The sequence below is a fragment of the Bombus vosnesenskii genome, unplaced genomic scaffold (genome assembly GCF_011952255.1).
Source record: "Bombus vosnesenskii isolate JDL3184/JDL3185 unplaced genomic scaffold, Bvos_JDL3184-5_v1.1 scf7180000013270, whole genome shotgun sequence".
Classification (NCBI taxonomy): domain Eukaryota; kingdom Metazoa; phylum Arthropoda; class Insecta; order Hymenoptera; family Apidae; genus Bombus; species Bombus vosnesenskii.
In genome coordinates, this window is record NW_022882928.1 from 2,535,629 (window position 1) to 2,554,721 (window position 19,093).

General features: G+C 48.8%; 1 protein-coding gene across 1 annotated transcript in view; it reads left to right on the forward strand.

The window, feature by feature from the left end:
- The window catches only part of LOC117231083, a 138,692-nt gene that overhangs the window by 87,854 nt on the left and 31,745 nt on the right, over positions 1-19,093 (forward strand). Inside the window, exon 3 of the mRNA XM_033489166.1 lies at positions 17,205-19,034. Within this exon, the coding sequence (XP_033345057.1) occupies positions 17,350-19,034 (1,685 nt within the window). The 5' untranslated portion in view covers positions 17,205-17,349. The remainder of the gene's footprint in view (positions 1-17,204; positions 19,035-19,093) is intronic.

Sequence of the window (19,093 nt, forward strand, 5' to 3'; positions counted from 1 at the left end):
TCGATTGTAAATTACCTGGTGTAATAAGTTCTCTAGGTAGCGCAGTCGATCTCCAACAACGACCACCGTTTCGAAGACGATCGATAATCGACGATTCTTCGCCATTGCTCCATATCCTGGCTCGCGTCGTATCTCTTCTTGGGCAGCTCGAGAATTTGACATTTGGATATCTTCGTTGGAAAGGTTGATGCATGAGAAAAGTTGCGAAGAATTTTGGCAAACGATCGCAGTTGAACTTATTTGTTGGTTTTCTTTAAATTGAAAGAATAAAATAATCGTAACGATATCATTTCTTTTTCTAAGCGCTTAAAGCGTCACGTTCCTAGAATACAAGACGCTTCGTCTCTAAATATCGGCAATTCCCAAACGTTTAGCGTCAAACGTTCGGAATAAACTTTTCGACTAACGATCAATTTTCCACGACGAAGAACGTTGGTATAGCGCGTCGCTTGCAAATGAACGCCGGTTTCCGGTTATCCTGGACGAGGCCGGAGCTTGTTGTTTATTCGTGTCAGTGAACTCTCCTGGATCGGGTCCATGGCTCTTTGTTTCAGCCCCCGAAGGGTTCGCTCGCTGCTCAATAGCCGCGTTCAATGTTGCACAACGAGACTGCAGCGGCATTGCAGGCAACAACAACGACGACAGCAACGACAACGACGACGGGTTGTAACTAAATCCACCGTCGCGACGATGCTTCGACCTTGAAGTGTACGCGTGAGTTCTCCTGACACACGCTCCGGACACTCGAACTTTTCCCCTAAGCGTATCCACGATCGTGAATAATCGATAAAATCCGATGTTCTACGGAATTAGTTCTACGAAAAAGCGTTACAGAGTTGGAAACTTTGCTCCGAAGGGTCACGGAGATGGAACCAAATTGAATTCGTCTCGAGGAGGAAAGCAAACTTTCCGAGTACCGTGGAAGAAATACGAAGAGCGACAGACGATAATCTGGCGAGATACACGCGTCGAATTCAAGAGTCGGAATATATTTTCCACGCTTTTCCTAACACGCAAGAACGAATTTTTCGTAATTTATCTAAAATATTCAACGCCATAAGGGAAGCTCGCGCGAATTCAACACCGTGGAAGATTTATTAGAACAAAACGCTGTTGCTGGCAGCCGAACATCATTCCCGTTGCGTGGTGTTTGTCCCATCAGCAGCCCAGCCCATGAAAGGCAGCTCGAAATCGAGGTTCGCGACGGGCGGGGTGTAACGACGCGAAAGAAATATCAGCCACTTGTCAGCATCCAGTTCCGAGCGGCGATTCCACGTCCGACAAATGTTGGAGAATTCACGGTGCACGCTCGAAGAGGGATTAAGGTTGCTTCTGCATCCTCCTCCCGTTCTTCGAACGGCCAACACGCAGCAGAGGAAGCGAGGATACAGAAACGGGCCGTAACTAAATCCGCGAGCAGTTTCAGAGAGCCCGTGGAGAGGAGACCTTGACACTGCTCGTGTCCGACACACGTTCGTCGGCGAACTTACCCACGTGCAGAGCCGTGGATAATCGATTCGATCGTAAAATACGCTCCTTAGGCTGCCTGGCTGCCTCGTCCGCCTGGCTGACTCTCGTCTTCGTCTTCTATCACTCTCGATCTCCTCGCCTCTTCCTCTACGTTCTACGCGCTGATAGCGAGGCGTTTTTACCGCGTCGCTGATGAATTTGGCGCGGATTGTCGGGGTCTTCGTCCCTCTTCCGTCGCTTCGGTCGCTAATGTTCGATGTGACGTTGCAGAGTACGAAGTCGCGCGAGAGCTCGCACTGTGACGGCTGTGACTCGACGATCGAGAGAGCAATTTTCCATTTGCTTTTCGTATCGACGCGGGCTACTGCCATTCCGTTTCTGCTCGAGCATCGTGCAAGTAGATCCAGCACGAAAGAAGACCTCGCAGTTCGCTGATATGATACATGCCGACGCGTTACTAGGAGCCCATAGATAACGGAGAATTAAAGTGGAAAGACTGGTGCCGCGAGATAACCGGTAGTCCGCCTCCTGAGACCAGCCCCGGCGTAAGGACCAGGAACAGTAGCTAATCAGTGGTATCTGATAAAGATTACAGCGAGGAAACGAGATTAGAATCAGTTCACGAGTCGGTTACCCACCGGGATGCTCGTTGCCACAGCATGGAAAGCGTTGCTTTTACTTAATTTTACGCACGGTAATCCGAGCTGACGTCTAATTGTAGATCCTCTGGTTTCTCTCTTCTAAACACGATCGATCACTCGTTCGGAACCCAACGGACCCGAGGGCCATCATCAATCTAGTTGGAGGGACGTTGCGCAAGAGGCAATCCTCTTTTAGTCTTTTGGTTTCCGTGCGTTTCGCGATTTAGTTTCGACAGGCAGAAGCACGCGTGAAACGTTAATTCGATCCGGCGGTGTATCGCGCGCGAACGCCTGTCCAGCGGTTGAAAACGATTATCGCACCGGCAAAATTAATAGCCTCTAATCGAAGGTAATAACGCGGCCGGTCGATCGCGTTCGTGCCGCGTGCACGCGGTCAATCGTGAAAAATTCGCCTAGCTGCGTCCGATTATTTATCTCGTTGGAAAAGATGGCTACCGGTGGCCGGACGGTTAGCCGCGTACGAGTTTCCTGGCTACGATCAGCGCGATTTTCGGCCGAACGGCACGCGGGAACATCCGTTTCTTAACGTCGAGTTTCTGAAGCGTGAAGGTGACTGATGAAGCGTGAATGGAGAAAGCAGGAAGTTGAAAGTTAGGTTTGTTAGGTTGCGCTGGAAGACGCGATGTCGAAATTGTACGTCCTTACGTTTGATGGATGTTGGTCGTTTGGCTCGGTAGACTCGCTCGAGTTACGCGTGTAATTCGTTTTTAACAAACGCGTTAGGAAACAAATGCTCGCTGTCCAGAGATAAGTTGCTCACCATCAGCCGCGAATACCCACGATATTTTTCGAATCTGCTAATCTCTTTGGTTCATCGATCCGGCCATCTCCAGCGTCCCTTTGCCTATGGTCGGATTCTGATCGGCCTGTACCTCGTCTTTTCTCGTTGTTGCTCGTTCAGCAGAGGGCAGAGGTGGCTCGAGTGCACGGAATCGCGGCTATGCGCCAGCGGAAGATCGCCGGCAGGCGCTGCATCCCTCTCTCTCTTTCTCTCTCTTGGACACGGGAGGGAGCAGTGGGCGCCTCCGCGTCGTAGTTATATTTAGATTCGCGCTGACCGGCTTCGTGCTTCTTGTTTTACATTTAGTCGGGCATCACACCCGTTCCCACCCTCCCCGGCTCACCTCGCGCGATTCCACAGCGGGAGAGATCCTGCGGGAGATCGAGGCCCGTTTAGAGCACCGAACATCTCGTCCCGATACGATCCTCCGACGTCGTAAACGCGAGGACGCGGCTGCTCTCGTCCTTTATTTCACACAGCTTTTCAAAGTACTCGGTCGACATTCTGTCGCTTCGTCGATACAGTGTTTTTCTCTGTGCGGTGATTCTCTTTCGATCCGTTCGACGGTATTTCGTTAAAATTCTATCGATCGAGACTGGGAGTTGCGACGTCGAGAGCGATAACGAGTTCAAAAGATTTGTCTACGGAATAATATCATGTACTGTACGTATAGGGAGAATGCAGATGCTGTTTTTCCACGCAAAGAAGAGACAAAGCTAGAGACACGATCGGATACGGAAGACCGAAACGCAAAGCGGTCTCGCTAAAGCGTTTTATTCGTCGGTGGACAAGAACGAAACAGTCACGCACCTCTCGAGGGCCGAGCAGTTCGGCTCTTAATTGGCTGATCAAGGCATCAAGGAAGTTGGTCGTTTTTTGTCGGGCTCCCTCGTGAATTCTCCGCGATCGGCCGATCTTATTCAATTGGACCTTCTTAATGGAGACGGGAATCGACCGATCGGAGATAAGTAGCTGAAACATACGCGACGCGCTCTCTTCTCGCAATTTCGTCGGCATCTTCGACGAATTTTCGACGAATTTTCGACCATTTCTGTTGCCTTAAGAATCTCCGATACTATCGATATCCACTGTCGGCCAATTACTACCGTTCCAATTAATACCGTTACATCCTCATTCTCGATATTCCATCACCTGTATCTTCGAACAATGTTTTATAATACGGTGATGAATATTTTTACAAGTCTCGAGTACTCTGGCTGCTTAACCAGATCTTCGAAATATTCGAACATAGATGTAAGAAAATGAATCGACGTTAAAAGCGCTGATGATTCTTTGCAATCCACTCGTCCGTGTGTATTTCTCAAGTATCAAAATGGCAAGCAAGCACCGGAACATGTTCACCAGGACAGTTTCCCCGATCGCGACCAGCGGAACGAATTCTAAATGTCACGATAGCATCGCTGCAATCGCTTGGATCTCCATCAGCCAGGAAGTACTGTTAATTTCTTACTAATGGGACGGCACAATGACGATCGTACTTTGCATGCAGCGTCCCGGTAACAATGTCGAGCGAAACCAAGTCGACCGTCGTACTCTTCCTTCTTTTCTGCTCGTGGGAAACCCGTCGAAGAATCCACCTCCGCGAATCGGATGTAGTCGAACCGGCGATGATATCGGCTTCGGGCGAGACGTTCGGTCGTCCGGACGACCGCGATCTACCGTCCTATTCCCGTTGCTCTACTCCTTTCTTAGACGACGTGGCTCGAAGAAACCTCGAAACACGTAGCAAATTCGTTTAACGTTAGACCTACCAACCGTCAGAGCGTACAAGCGTCGAGGAAATCGAAGCGATGGATACCTGGAAAGATATAAAATATTTTATCCAAACGGTTTGCAAAAAAAGCACTCGAATCTCCGAAAATCTACTAAGAAATAAAAAATTGATACGGATTATGAATTTGCTGTAAATTCTGCCTGAAATTTCCTGAATATTTCGTTCGAGCAAATAGCTGAAAACTGTTCACCGATGTGGCACACCTGTATCGCGGCAATCTGCACCCGTATAGTAGCAATTTACGAAGCGGAAAAAACTTGCCGCTTGTGCCGCGCCAAAGTTGGGGATTCGAGCGTTACGTGGGAAGAAAAAAGCGCGGAAAAAGCTATAAAACCGGAGACGAAGTTAACAGCCTTGAAATCAAAGTTGAAACTGCCATATTATTCACCTCGGACTCTTGGAAATTACGTAGAATTTCCGACTTTTCTCGAAAATGGTTCCAGAAGGGTTGCTGTCGGAGTTGCTTGGTTTCAATTAACGCTGGTTACGCCATAAGGCTAACAGAATCGCAGAATGAAATGGAAGAACCGCAACGCAACGCAACGCAACGCAACACGACAGTGCACTTGGGCCGGTGTTCACGGTGCTTATTCCGCGCAGGAAAGAAGTCGATGAGTGTCCGCAATTAAGAGGCGGGACGATACAAGAAAACATCTGCAATGTAGATGCAATCCACTTAGTTGCAGATCCCCTTCATACAGGGTTCTTAATATAGACGCGATCGCCGGTAAAAGGAAGCAGAAACGAGTCGTCCGGTAGCGGGAAACCGCGATTCCTTTTTCGTGCTCTACGTATCGAGACGCGCCTCGAACTCGTGTCGGAGAGATTGATCGACTCGCGGTCGTCGAATTCTTCGCATTTCCACCATCTCGCTTCTATCTGCTCAAAGTTACGATTAGAATATATAATTACTGCGACGATTCGAAAAACTCGCGTGGATATTTGAACGTCGTTGAATTATCGCGCGACAATAATCTCCCTTTCAATCTGCAAACTCTGTAAATGGAAGACGGATGAAAATCCTACAAGATTGGCGGCTAATCGAAATCGCGTGTGTCGCGTAACTCCGTCTGTTGGAGCAAAAAGAAAGCGATTAAACTGCATTTAAATTGCGAATCATCATCGAACAGTGTTCGCTTGAAAGTCACGTTTTCTGTTATTCTCTAATGACCCTCGAAGAAAAAGGACGTATACCACGATCACAGGGTAGAATCGCGATAGCCGTGACGTGACGGGCGACCGATCTAACGACTTATTAATGTTAATGCCGGCGGAATGAGAAAGCACCGGCAAATGACAGACGCTGATCGTGCGTTTTCCAAGAACGTTGCACCGTAATGCGTAGCCCCGTCACGTACGATACAATTTCATTCAAATCGTCCGCATCAGATTAGCTAGTTCTGCTCGTGCCGCGGGTGTTGCGGCTATCGAGAGTGAAAATAACGCGCGGATCGGTGAAACCTTGTCGCTTCGAATCCAATTCCTACGCACGTGGACGAAGGTTTTTCGAGAAGGCTTAAGGGTGAAAGCATTGTTACGAGCACATGGTGTAGATAAGCGAGACGCAGAGTGTGTTAGACGATTCGTTTGTCCGAGGAGTTGGTCGAGGATGGAGCTTAGAACGTGGAAAATCGTAAAACGTTGCTCGCGAGCGACGCTAACTCTTAGCCAAGGTATAATCGCTGTTTCTTTTGTTCTGCTCGGTTTTAACTCCATCTTGTTTCAACCGCTTTCTCGCTGCTAATTATGGAAGCATTCAGAATTCTAGAAACTCGAAGACGAGCAACGCCTGAAACTCGACGCAACGAAGATTTGACGCGGAAGAACATACGATGGGACAATAAATCTCGAAAATAAATAGAGCGAGAAGCTTCGATCTCGAAAGCTCGATAGCAAAATGTGAACAAGCTCGATCGGAAAAAAAGGTTTGCAAGGTTCTCTAAACTTGAAAATTCGATGGCACGAAATTTCTAACTTCGCGTGCCTACCGTCAGAAAGCTCTAATCTCGGAAGCTACATGTTCGAAGCTTCTAGAGGACGAAGATCGCTTCCTTTCACCGAAATCCTGTTCTTTCAACGATTCGCGTAAGTACGAGGAGCGCGTTTTCTTCTTTTTCTGATAAACGATTTCCCACGATCGGATTTCTTGGCAGCAGGCGTACTCGTTAAGCGACAATCGGTAAATGCTTCGTATTCGCGGAAGGTAATCGTGTTTACTTTCGATCATTCGACCGAGACAGTTGGACGCTGGTCGCCGTCGTTGCACCGTTTAGATCTCAACTGGACAGGAACGGTAACGCCTTCTTGTCGATCCGCGATCGAATCCCGGCTTTCTATACCCTCCACGGAACGCTGCTCGTCTCGTTATTGGATTCTTAGAACACGTCCAGACTTCGTTGCATTATAAACCTGCCGTTCGTAGCTTTACGATAACAATACAAACCACTTTATATTCCAGACGAACGCATGATTTCTACTTTTGAAAAAAAACGTTCGTACGTTTATAAAATTATTATTTTCTTCGATATTATTATTATCTTCGATCTATAACATCGAGACACGTCGTTTTACACGTAACGATACTTTCGACTTTTCTAACGTCTTGAAACGATGTAACGTAGCTCGAACTGTGGTGTAATATCAAAATATTATAGGATACTGTGGGTGATCCAACGTATAACCCAACCATAATGGCATAATCCAGCCAGTCGATGTTTACCAAACTTTAGATTACCAAGCCAAAATTCGGCAATAAATTTTTCCATCCCACGTTTACGATTTACAATCGGAGAAGTTACAGCTGTGGCTCGCACGGACGTAAAAACCACGCTGCGAACTTCCTGACACGATCGTAAAAGGAGAGACGATTCGTAAAAGGAGAGACGAATCGTAAAAGGGAGAAAATCCTTACGTAAGCGACAGACAGCGTTGAAAAGTCGGCAAAAGGCGCGAGGTCGCGGACTGCAGGTAACCTCGTGCACGGAACCGCGTTCTCTTCCACTTCTTTTTTATTTCTTCCCTTTCGTTTCGTCTTTTTCTTCTGCTTTCGTCGAGACCGCAGACCCCGGCGAAACTGCGGCTTTGTTATGAAATAGGCTTGAAAGCGAAATGCCCGTGCACTCCTTCGGCCGAGTTCTGGCCCCGTTTCTTCTTGGTGTCGACGTTGCTCTGCTCTGGAGACAATGTTGCACGGAACAGTGGGCTCGATAATGCGACGATCGATCGATCTCCTCGATACGTGTGCACGCTTGCCGAACCGCAGACCAACGTAATGGAACGAGAACTCGATTTCCTCCCTTCGTGTTTTTCCAAGCGACCGTCTCCGCGGACGATCTTTGTATTACACGTTTGAAATTTGTCAACTCAGCGTGTTACGTATTTGAAATTTCTGAATTTGAAATCGGATAATCCAGTGAATATTCTAAAACCGCATCTATCCGCAAATAAAATTCGAGTTTCCTTTAGTAAACGCCACAGCAAACGACGGAAAGGAGGAAAGCTCGATCGATTCGGATCCTTCGTCGTTAGATATCGAATGGTTACCGCCCCGAAGACTAAAATACACGCTGTCCAAGCGACAAAGATTAGCCATTTATTGAGTGGAAATTGGCCGACGCAATTACCGGCTGGAATAACATCGGATATTAATGCAGCGTCGTTCGAAATAAGCGGTTGGATAAATCTATGCTCTCTTAACAAGGTCCTGACGCGTGACAGCAGCCATGAGGTTAGGCGGTGTATCTCGTAACGCGTCCTTAATGCACCCACGACACCGATAAAACCGTAGCCACGCTATCTGCGGAACCGCTACAGAGCCGAGATATCGGCCGGACGTGCCGGAGACCATTGTGCCTGGTCATTAATAAATTTCGGGATCAAGGTGAACCGGTGCTCTCGTTTGGGACGGTAGATTAATCCCCCGAGGGCTGCTTAATTATTCATGGTGATGAGGTGTCTGGTTGAGGCTCGGTCGATAAACCAGGCATCCGAGAATTTCTGCGCACCGGTTTGCGGAGTAATTTCGTCGTTTATTCGTTTGGCCGAGCAATAGCTTGTTAATAGCCAGTTTTCTTACGTGACGTTTCAAACGATCGGCTTGAGATTTATATGGAAGTTAATGACACCGTTTGTTCTTTTCTAATGGCATGTTTGCAATCGGACGAGATTACACAGATGGTGGTTGGTAATTCGAGCAGGAAATTAAGCCTTCAAATTTGTACTTTGGAACGGCTATCCCAGCAGCATTGATCGCTCTTTCGAATTATCCACCTTATTGAATCATCAAACATCGACAAGGTTTAGTAAAAGTACGCGTAAACATTTAATTTACTAGCGACTACGTTACACTCGCAGCACTGTGCTTCTGCCAGTGTGTCGCAGCGAATATTTCAATCGTTTGATAAGCAAATACATTTACGGTAGACACTTGCATTTACTCGATACAAAGTACATCAACTCGAAAAACCTATACATTTGTATGTTAAGTTTCGCATTAACGTTTCTACATTTTTACCCCTAAACGTTCGATCTCTCTGGCACGCAAAAAAATATCTCACTCGAAGCCTCTAAAACGGAATGAAAAGGAAAAGTGAAAAAGGAAAAAAAAAAAAAAAGAAGCTGTGTGGCAATAAATTGAAAGCAAACAGTCGGCCGTCGAGACGGTCCGAGGAGCAGCAGTGTTAACCAGACGTTAACAATCCGCGGCATTAAATTCCGCCGGTCGGTCGATCGATCCCTCGGTTGCATCTGGCTGGCTTGCACAATTGGAAAGGCTGTCAGCGTCCGTGTACCGGGGAACGATGATTCTGCGGTCACTCGTCGAGGCCTCGCCGCTGCCACGGTAGCTGCTTTCCTACTAGGCTTTCCAGCCGGGCTTTGTGCTTCTATTAGCGAGCGCGCACGTGCGCCGCTACATAACTTATTGACAGTGACGGCGAGGCACGAAAGGGAAAGGGGGAGGTGGTCAGGTAGATGGAGAACGCGCGAGCCTCGCGTCTTGGTGAAAAGGAGATCCGCGGAACAGGAGAGAAGAAGAGAAACGGAGTGGAACGAGAAGAAGAAGAGAGAAACCTTTTACCGGCGGCGCATCTCGCGAACGATACACCCAGCCACAACCACTGCACCGTCGAGATGCATCGTTTTTCTCTGTCTCTTTCGCCCTAGCCACCGCCTACGTGATGGAATGAATTGGGAGAAAGGAGATCCTCGGGGAGAAAGAAGGATCTCTAGTCGGAGTCTGGTTTTCTGGCTTCGTCGAGAGGTTGATGTACGGGCTTCTTTAGCTTTTGGATTAGGCCGCGACGAGAGCGCGACAGTTAGGAGCTGGAACAATTTCCTGGAAACTTTCCTTCTCGATAATACGTACTTGTAAGGTTTACAAATTGTCCGAAAGTATTTGCATTCGTGTCTGTTCAAGTATTTCTGATCTTCGAGGGACATAGAAAGATAAACGTAGATATTATTGGAAGGAAAGAAACAGGCGAGGACGAGGTATAAAAGCAGAGATTGGTGGTGGCGAAGAGCGGAGAGAGAAAAGGAGGCAATTGCCGCGAAAAGACTGATTCGAGATGGACGACGTGCGACCACTTTTTAAACTCGTGCCACCTTCCAATTAGCAATTATTGAGACGTTTCGGCGATCGCCACGGAATCTTAAGAAGGACACGTCCGCGGGCGGATCGTCGCTATCTCGAAACTTGTCGCGTGAAAAACTTCGTCGACGCTCTGACTGCCATTAATTGCGTCCGAACCAAGCGTTCGAACGAAATTGGCCATCGTAGCGATAAAGAGAATATTCTGAAAAGTTCAACATGGAAATAGTTAAACTCGATGTGCAAAGGTTCTTCAGCCTGGGATGCGAAGAAACTGATGGAGAAAATATCGATTTAAAGAACAATTTACCTCGATTTACGTTCCTTTCGTCCAAGCTCGTCCGAGCCACTAAACATTAAATTCACCTTAAGAGCGAGGATCGAATCGTTCATTGAAAGGTTTCAAGAATCACGTGAGCAACATAGATCACGAATGCTGACCGTGAACGTTCCCCTGGTACGTATATGTAAGAGCAGGTAGGAGAGAAGATTACGAAGCGGGCAGACGCGTGAGACGGTTCCACGTGTCACGGCGCGTCTTCTTCGAACGGCACAGCCCGTCTTCTGCCGTGTTCTCGGTTAATGCATCACAATCATCGCGGAACCAGGAACAAGAGCCATCAGCGAACTTTCAGAACTCTGGTCCAAGTATGATGGATGACTGTCTGTTCTTGCTCGGTTCGTGAGGAAGTTATTACTGGTTCGCGCGAGCCGAGGCTAGTCATGTCCCGTGAAAAAAGCGCAGAATGTCGAGCATTCAGGGCCCCTGAAACTCCCTCGAAAACCGCCTCTGCTCCCTCTTACTGCGCTTCGAGTAATTGGTTAACGAGCCCCGGCAATCTCGCGTCCGATCGACGAACCCCTTTTTCTTACGTCTCATTGAATGGAGTTTCTTATCCTACCGCCGGATGGAATTGATCTTCCGTGATTTAATTTTATCTAAAGGGGAACAGGCGATTCGAGAGATCAAAGCGAAAGTGACGGAGATTTGTTGGTATTCCGCAGCTTTGGACAATTCTTAATCGACGTTCGTTATGCTCGAACTTCTTACTACAAGTAGCGTTCATTTTCTCAGGACTCGCGTTGGAAAAAACGACTAGATCAAAATCACTCGCTTCTCGATGAAATGAAAACAACCGATCGATCGCAAAAAGACTAGAATTTAATCATAGGTTATCGAACGAGGCGAAGTCGTGCGAAGCAGCTTATAATTGCACCCTGGCGGAAGCGGGATAGACGAAAACTGTATGATTTCCAGCGAGCGTCGTTTACAATGTAGCCTGGTCAGCATTTTGTCGCGATAACTGGTTGAATTAACGAGCGCCGTTCCCGTTGCTCGACCGCGCGAAACTGGAATTTCGCGTCGTTCGTGATGATTTATAAATAGGTCGTTCATAGGCGACGATCAAGACCTTGAGAATGTCCGCTGACTGCTGACACCTCATCGATATAAATCCTGATTCTTGATGACGTGCCGCGTGATTTGAATATCCGTGACTCGCGGTTCGAAGCACCTCTTGCGTCGTTTTACCCACGATGCTCTACTACCGCCGTGTCTTTTTCTCGTCCGACACCGGTGATAGGATTTTATTCGCGAGGTGGAACCGCGATTATTATAGACATCGTGAGCTATCAAATTTCACGTTATCGTAAATAGTTTGTAATTTCGGTTCGTAATTACCAGTCGATGATATTCTAGAAAAAGAGATTGTCAACTTTAATTCAACTTTATTCTATCAACGGGTATGTGATGTCCTTCAAGTCGACACTTGCGTGCAGTTTCCGCGTTATAAAGGGTGATCCTAGTTCGACACTGCGATCATCCTGTTGAAACTCCCAATTTTATTTCTATCCATCTTCGCCGACTCTAATTCTAATTGTCCAACGTCGTTAAATGTTTTTTCTGTCGTTTCCCCTCGCATCGAAACCACTGATTTTCTCGTTGACGACGCTTTACATAATCGGAATTATCAAGCGTCGCATCCATCCTGCAACGTACAAACCCAGAAGCTCTCGGAGACGAGAGTTTCGTCTCGATCGGTGTTTCTCGCGATTGCGAAAGCCACCAGCTGGCATAATTTCACGTCAGACTCGCGGCATACGTGCCCGGCCGTAATTAGATTAATACGCCGCGAAATTGGATTAAGAAAGCGAGGCGGCGGCAGCCAGCGCCGCGGATACGACAACTTTTTCGTGAGAACGCCACGAGGGTTAATTAAGGCCCGACAGGCCGGGTGCGAACGACTTGTCACGTACGAGCAGCCTATCTTCCTTCCTCTTACCTTTTCTCTCTCTTTCTTTCTCTTTCTATACCCTCTTGTCGCTCCCTCGTTTCCTCCTCTAACCCGGCTCTCTCCTTCTTCCGATCGCCATTTTGGTTCTTTGTTGTCGAAGACGATCCAACACGGTCGATCGTCGTCACAGTCCGCTCCTTCGAATTAACGAATTCGCGATTCTATACTATTTTTTTGTACTGTTAATTCGTTTCCCTAGAAAATTAGTATTTCTCTTATAGTACAATAATATATTTGAAGATCGATATGCATCCATCGACATATTTCGTCTTTTTTAATTTCTCGCTACCCCCTTCTTTCTCGCATAATTTCTCATTAATTTCGTCATTAAGAATAAAATTTGTCTTCCTTTTTTTTCTTTTTTTTTCCATGTTAACTTCGCTTCTCTCGACGTTCTCCTCTTCTTGTACCCTCGCATTGACCCAAACCCTTCTGCGAATCTCTCTGACCGTCCGCTCACGGGACGAGCCAGCGTGTAAATCATTTCGAAAATGGATACGTGCGCGCGTTACTCGCGTGAGAGTCGAAAAAGTGGCTGGGAATAGAAAGAGAGACCGAGGGAAGATACGATTATGGTAATACCCTACAGGCGTGGCTCGAAATGTGATTACTGGAACGAAGACTAATGCGTATCGGCCTTGGGAATTTTCAGCGTGTTATCAAGCGAATCTTGACGAGTCTCGACGTCGTTTCTTCGGTACGCGAATACTCCTTTGACCGTTTAATTTCGATCAAACCGGACCAATTGCGTCGTGGATCAAAGGAGAAAATTCGGCGGTGTCAATTTTGAAAATTACGATACGTCGCAGCGATCAAGTCCACACCTACATACATTTTTACGAGTGTGTGCATCACGGTATTCGGGTAATTCGTCGAAACGTGAATTCGCTGCACCCACAGCCGCTTAATCCTCTTTGAAACATTTATTTTCCTCAATGATCTCATCTCTGCCTAACGTACAACGATATCACGATCCCCGCGAACCAACGTACGCACCATTAAACCACCCTGACGCCCTGTTCCCGATGAAGTCGACGTGGTCTAGGGCTGGAGCAAAGGGTCAAAGAGTCTGGTGCGTTATCGGTTGTCGCGGGGACAATCGTCGCGTTGCAATGGCTGGTGTTGAAATCTCACGGAGGAAACAAAAGGATCGTAGAGGGACGCGGTGGTAGCTAAGACAGACTCGAGCACGGTGAAAGCTGGCTCGGGCCGTGGCGTATAATTCGAGGGCATGTCGATAAATCAGCTCGTGTTCGCGTACGCTAGAACGAGAGGATCGATCGTAGGGGAGCGAGATCGACGAAGAACGCGGAGAGACGCCGCGGCGCGCCATGCGTTACGACACACGCTCGTCTATTCGTGGGCGTCCTGCATGTATCACGAGTGATCGAGTACCGCGTTGATCGCGGCTCGCCACGATATTCGAGGGCGCTGCCTTTGGGGCTGTGCGATGGTTTCGAAAGCGTTTTTTCACTTTTACAATCTTTCGCCACTTTCTTTTTCTTTTTGTAGAGTAGAAGACGCGGCGGTTTAAATTTTTCGATATGAAAGTATCGAGCTTTGAAACTAAAATTTCAAAGCATATAGATTTTTTATATGAGAATACCAATTTTCAGATAACAATTGTGGATAAAAATTTTCAAATTTATTCAAGCGAATTCTGGAGAAAATTCGAGGTATCTGAATGCGTGGTTATCGTTTTAACGCGGTCCGTCGACCTCCATAATACACGGAATGCCGTTCGCCGACTACAAACTCGCGTACTAATTCCTCGCCACGCACCGAAGGCCGTGTAACAATAAAACATTACGATTAGACGCCGTGTTTCCGAGTTTGCGACCGTTTGCCCGCTCGTAGGCGTCACCCGTGCTGTATATCGTCATCGAGCCTGATAAGTATCGTAGCAGACTATCGTGAACCTCCCGATCCCTTCCAACACAAAGTCCACCTTGGAATCTTTAATCGTATTTCAAGAAACGATTGGTATCTGCTCGATGAATCTTGCCCTTCCATTGATCCGCCACAACTCCTTTCGATCGCTCTATTGTTCGAATTTTCCAAGATAATTCCTAAGTATCGTATGGTGAAACATTGCTTCGATTAGAAAATAGAAAATACTTGATATTCTTCGCTATTTTTACGAGATACTCTGTCGATAATGTTCTTCCCATTCTTCGATGTAAATTCCACATGGCAAATAACAAATACCTCGTGATAAAAAATTACCGATTAAAATTAGTGTATCATTGTGAATAGGATTGTCCTCCGCTGCTTCGGATAAAGAGGATTCGAGGTGCAAGTGGAGATAGCGAAGGGTATGGTTCGATTAGAAATTGGAAAATATCAAAAAATCGTGCCACGATTTACTCGAACTGCGGTACAACCAGTAGCCGGATACGTATAGACAGCTGCGTAAAACAACGCTATTCTCGCGTACATAGCATCCCTGAGAAAGATGTCTCTTGCACGGTTCTAAACGGGCAGATTCCTTCAGAACCATACACGTACACTCCCATCGGCTCGAAAGAGAGGAGGATCGCGGCTGGCTTCGGTGTGTATCAGATACAATGCGATCCGTCTGTTCCCGTATCGCGTAATCGCCTTATCACGGGAACACGCACGCCGGCGAACGAACATAACGGTTTCCTGCGTTCGATCAAAGCACAAGCACCGTTCCAAGAGGAAAAAATTCCAATACAAATTTGCATCGAGCCGCTCTCGCGCCCGCTAGAAATCCACCGTGAAAGCTTATGTGTGTAGTACACTGGAAGGAGATTCTCGTTCGACCAACAGGGAAATAGAGACAGTAATGAAATACAAACGGGTGAAAGAGCGAGACGGAGAAAGCGCGGTGCGGTCGTGTAAGAGAATGCAGGACAGGAGGAGTGTGTCGAATAACTTCCTAGAGGCGCGCCTGTCACGACGCCCCGGGTCATTGGTCACCCGGTGCTTATCTGCGGCTGGCTGCGGGCCATCTCGGAGGCCCCCTTTCAGACGGCTCGATTTTCACCGCGCGATTTCATTATCCCTCGATCCATGCCACGTACGCTTCTCGCCACTCTGAATGGGCCTTTCACACGGCCAGGCGATAAATTGCGACCAAGAATCGCGGTGTTACAACGATCCGGCATCTGGAACCAGTGCGTCGCTTCCGTGTGTCCACCATATAGCCCTTGTCTCCAAGGGTAAACAGCGAAATTTGCGAAATTGTGAAATTCTTCTCGACTAGGCAATGAAGGATCTTTTATAGGTGTGGATTAAGATTTGGCAACGGGTCGTTCCACAGAGAAAGAAGCTTGGTGCGTATAATATATATGGAAAACAGTGACAGAAAACGTCCAATTCGGACAAAATAATATGGTAAAAGCAACCCCTAAAGGTGAAACAGAACGTAACCCAACTGTTCCATTCCTAAGGCTAATTTCGCCACACCGATCTACCTAAACGAAAAGGATAATTGGCATCGCCAAGCGTTCCGTCGACCCGAATCGAACCGGACCAAACGGTGATTTATATAATCCTTCGGGTTATCCGATATACACGTGGCAACGAGAGGTAACACGGAAGCATCGGCGCGAGGGTACTTCTGTCGGAGTACGCCCGTTCCCAAGCGTTACGACACCGCGGAATTTCCGTGGCGATCGCGCGGCATAACCGTGAAGCAATTCGTCCGAGGGAATCGCTTTTAACGCGATGCTCGATCGCTCGGTCACGATCGGTGTACCCCTTCCTCGCCATCTCTACGTACTTTCGTGAAATCCGAAACAATCGACGACTCCGCCCAGCTATGTACGTACACTCGTTAGGTAACCCGGCTTTGAGATACGGTGCCTATCGTTCGACCGCGTTAATCGTCGGTTACACCGATGATACGGTCCTACGAGGAAGTAACGGGAAACGGGCCCACGATCGCGGCCTGTTTCGTTGTTCCAGTTCGACTCTCCGGGCCAAGCCGTCTTTCGATTGGTCACGGACGCGTGTATTATGCCTGGCGGCGTCGCTTTTAATCATCCAGCTGGAAACGTTTCTCGAAGACGTTCCGATTTCTTCGAGTTTGCGGCTTCTTGAGAATTATCAACTAAAGAGCAACCGGTCAGGTCAAACCGATCGGTCGATATCGCGTACATTGAATGACTTAACGATCAAGGTGGAGGAGGTTTAATAAAACGAGTGTTAGTGTAATTTAGCACTTTATTTGCACTTGTTGTACAAAAGTAATGTTGGATGTTATGAACACGGCGGTTGTAGGATCTTGTTGAGTGTGAAGTATTTCACCCGCACGGTACGACGTTCCGATGACGACTGACTTAGCATATCACTGATTCTCCCCAACAGTCGTTGGGTCTCGTCCGTCCATCGTGCCTTCCCGGGTTATCAACTCGGGGAGGACAGGTACTTTGGAACTTCCCAAAGAAGAGATAAGTGCTGGCCGAGCCATAAACGACCACTCAAAATCCCGAACACGGCTTTTACGTTTTGTATCGATATAGTAGCGTTAGAAGTTTACGATTGAACTTCGACACGAGAATTTGGATACTTCGTAACAGCGATATCTATTCGGAAACCCATAACGGAACCAATTCTGACGTATCGACGTCGGTTTCTGTTACAGATGGAGCATAGAGGCGCGGCGTCCGATCAGCAGGAGCATCAGTAGCGATACTCGATCGTCGGGGCCCTGAGCGGGCCCTCAGTCCGGGGACGTCGGCATCGGGGCCCGTGCTCGCGAGAAAGCTGGGCGGCGTTGCAGCGCCGCGATGGCCGCGACTGACGGTCAGATCGTCGTTGCGGCGGCACGCTGGGCCGAGGAAGCGACGTACTTGCGCGAATTCGTTTCCAAATATCGTCTTCCGGCGGTGATCAAGATCACGAAAGGTCAGTACGGTGGCCTGGGTGTCCCGACGCTTCCAGCGCCTAGCCTGCAGAGTACGGCCCTCCTGGTATCCGCTGGACGTCGACGAAAGATCGTCGCGCAAGCGGTGAAGATCAAGGAGGGACGCAGAGTAGTGGGCGTAGGGCCCAGGCTGGCCATCCCAGACTCTTATGCCGGCTACTTCGAGATACTGAGCGAGGAAGGTAGAGCCGTTCGCGGAATAGAGTCCGTGAACGAGTTGTGTCGAAGATGTCCAGAGGAAGGAGCTCTGGTCCGGGAGACCGTACGTGGAATAGCTTGCAGAGTGGACGACGACTCCGGTATAGTTGTTCCCGAAGGAACGAGGACCCTGGCTGCCGGAGAGACGATTGTAACAGCTGGCGAGGTTAGCCTGCCCGGTCGCGGTAGATTTCTGCGCTGTGTCGACTGTCGAGGAGAGAGCGTCCTCCTGGGTATGGAGCTGCGCGGACGTTTCAGCGCCCTGGCGCGCGAGGACAATATCAGCGGCGTGCACACGGCTCGAGCGTTGCTGAGCAAGCGTTTGCCGTTGACGGTCAGACTGGTGCACGGTCAACCACCGAGGGGATTGAAGTCATCGTCGCAATTCGTTCCGGAGCTGAGGCTGTTATCGACCTTCGAGGAAGAACACGTATTCGCCTTGCCGTTACAGAGAGAAGGGGCTGCCGTAGCGTTACCTCTGGCCGCTCCGTTGAAGCTGGTCAAAGCGCGAAACGAGGAAGCTCTCAGATCGATGCAGGAGTTCACGAGGCTGGTAGAGCGCGCGTCGCGTCTCGTTGCCGACGTGGCCGATCGCGCGCACGTGCTGGACGGCCGACTGGGGGAGAGCAAGCCTTCCAGGCAGACTAGAAGCGGATCCGGTTTCCTCAGGCGATCGTCGACCAATTCGGATAACGGGCCGCCGAGCCACCACCGGAACAACGCCAGCCATCACCATCATCATCATCACTATCACAGCAATGGACACCAGGCGTCCTCTGGACACGCGGGCTACCGGGACGAGAATCGTGTGCCACCGTCCGCATGCACGGAGGAGTACGACGAGATCGATCAGATTTACGACTATGTCCGCGGGTTCGCGCCGCTACCGAAGAGCGTCAGGTCCCCTTACGAGAGCCCGTTGCCGGGGGCACAGGGGTCCAGTCCACCTCTGACGCCGGTCACGGTAACGATCGCCCCTCTGCTCGACGACAGACCAGAACCACCTCCCATAGAGACCATACCGACCAAGAAGATCCAGGCAGAGAAGAGGACCAGACGCGCCGTCAAGGAGGCTCCACAGCCGAGAGTCGAGAAGCCGCCGCTGGCGAAGCTCTACGTGAAGAACAGCGGAACTCAGAGGGGACGTCCTTTGATGAGGCAGAAGAGCGCGTCGCCGTTGAAAGAAACGCCACCCGGATACAAGGGTGGGTCTCCGCTTTTTAACATCAGATACAAGAGTTTGACGAACCTGCAGCAAGCCATGGAGCTGGATGGAACGTTGGATTCGAGCCATTCCGGGGGAAGAACATCGGGGGACTCTGGTGCTGGTGCTAAGCTACCGGAAAAGAGGTACGAGCAATTTTTCCAATAGCTTGTTAACGAGGTAAGCGAAGGTAGGGTAAAAGTAT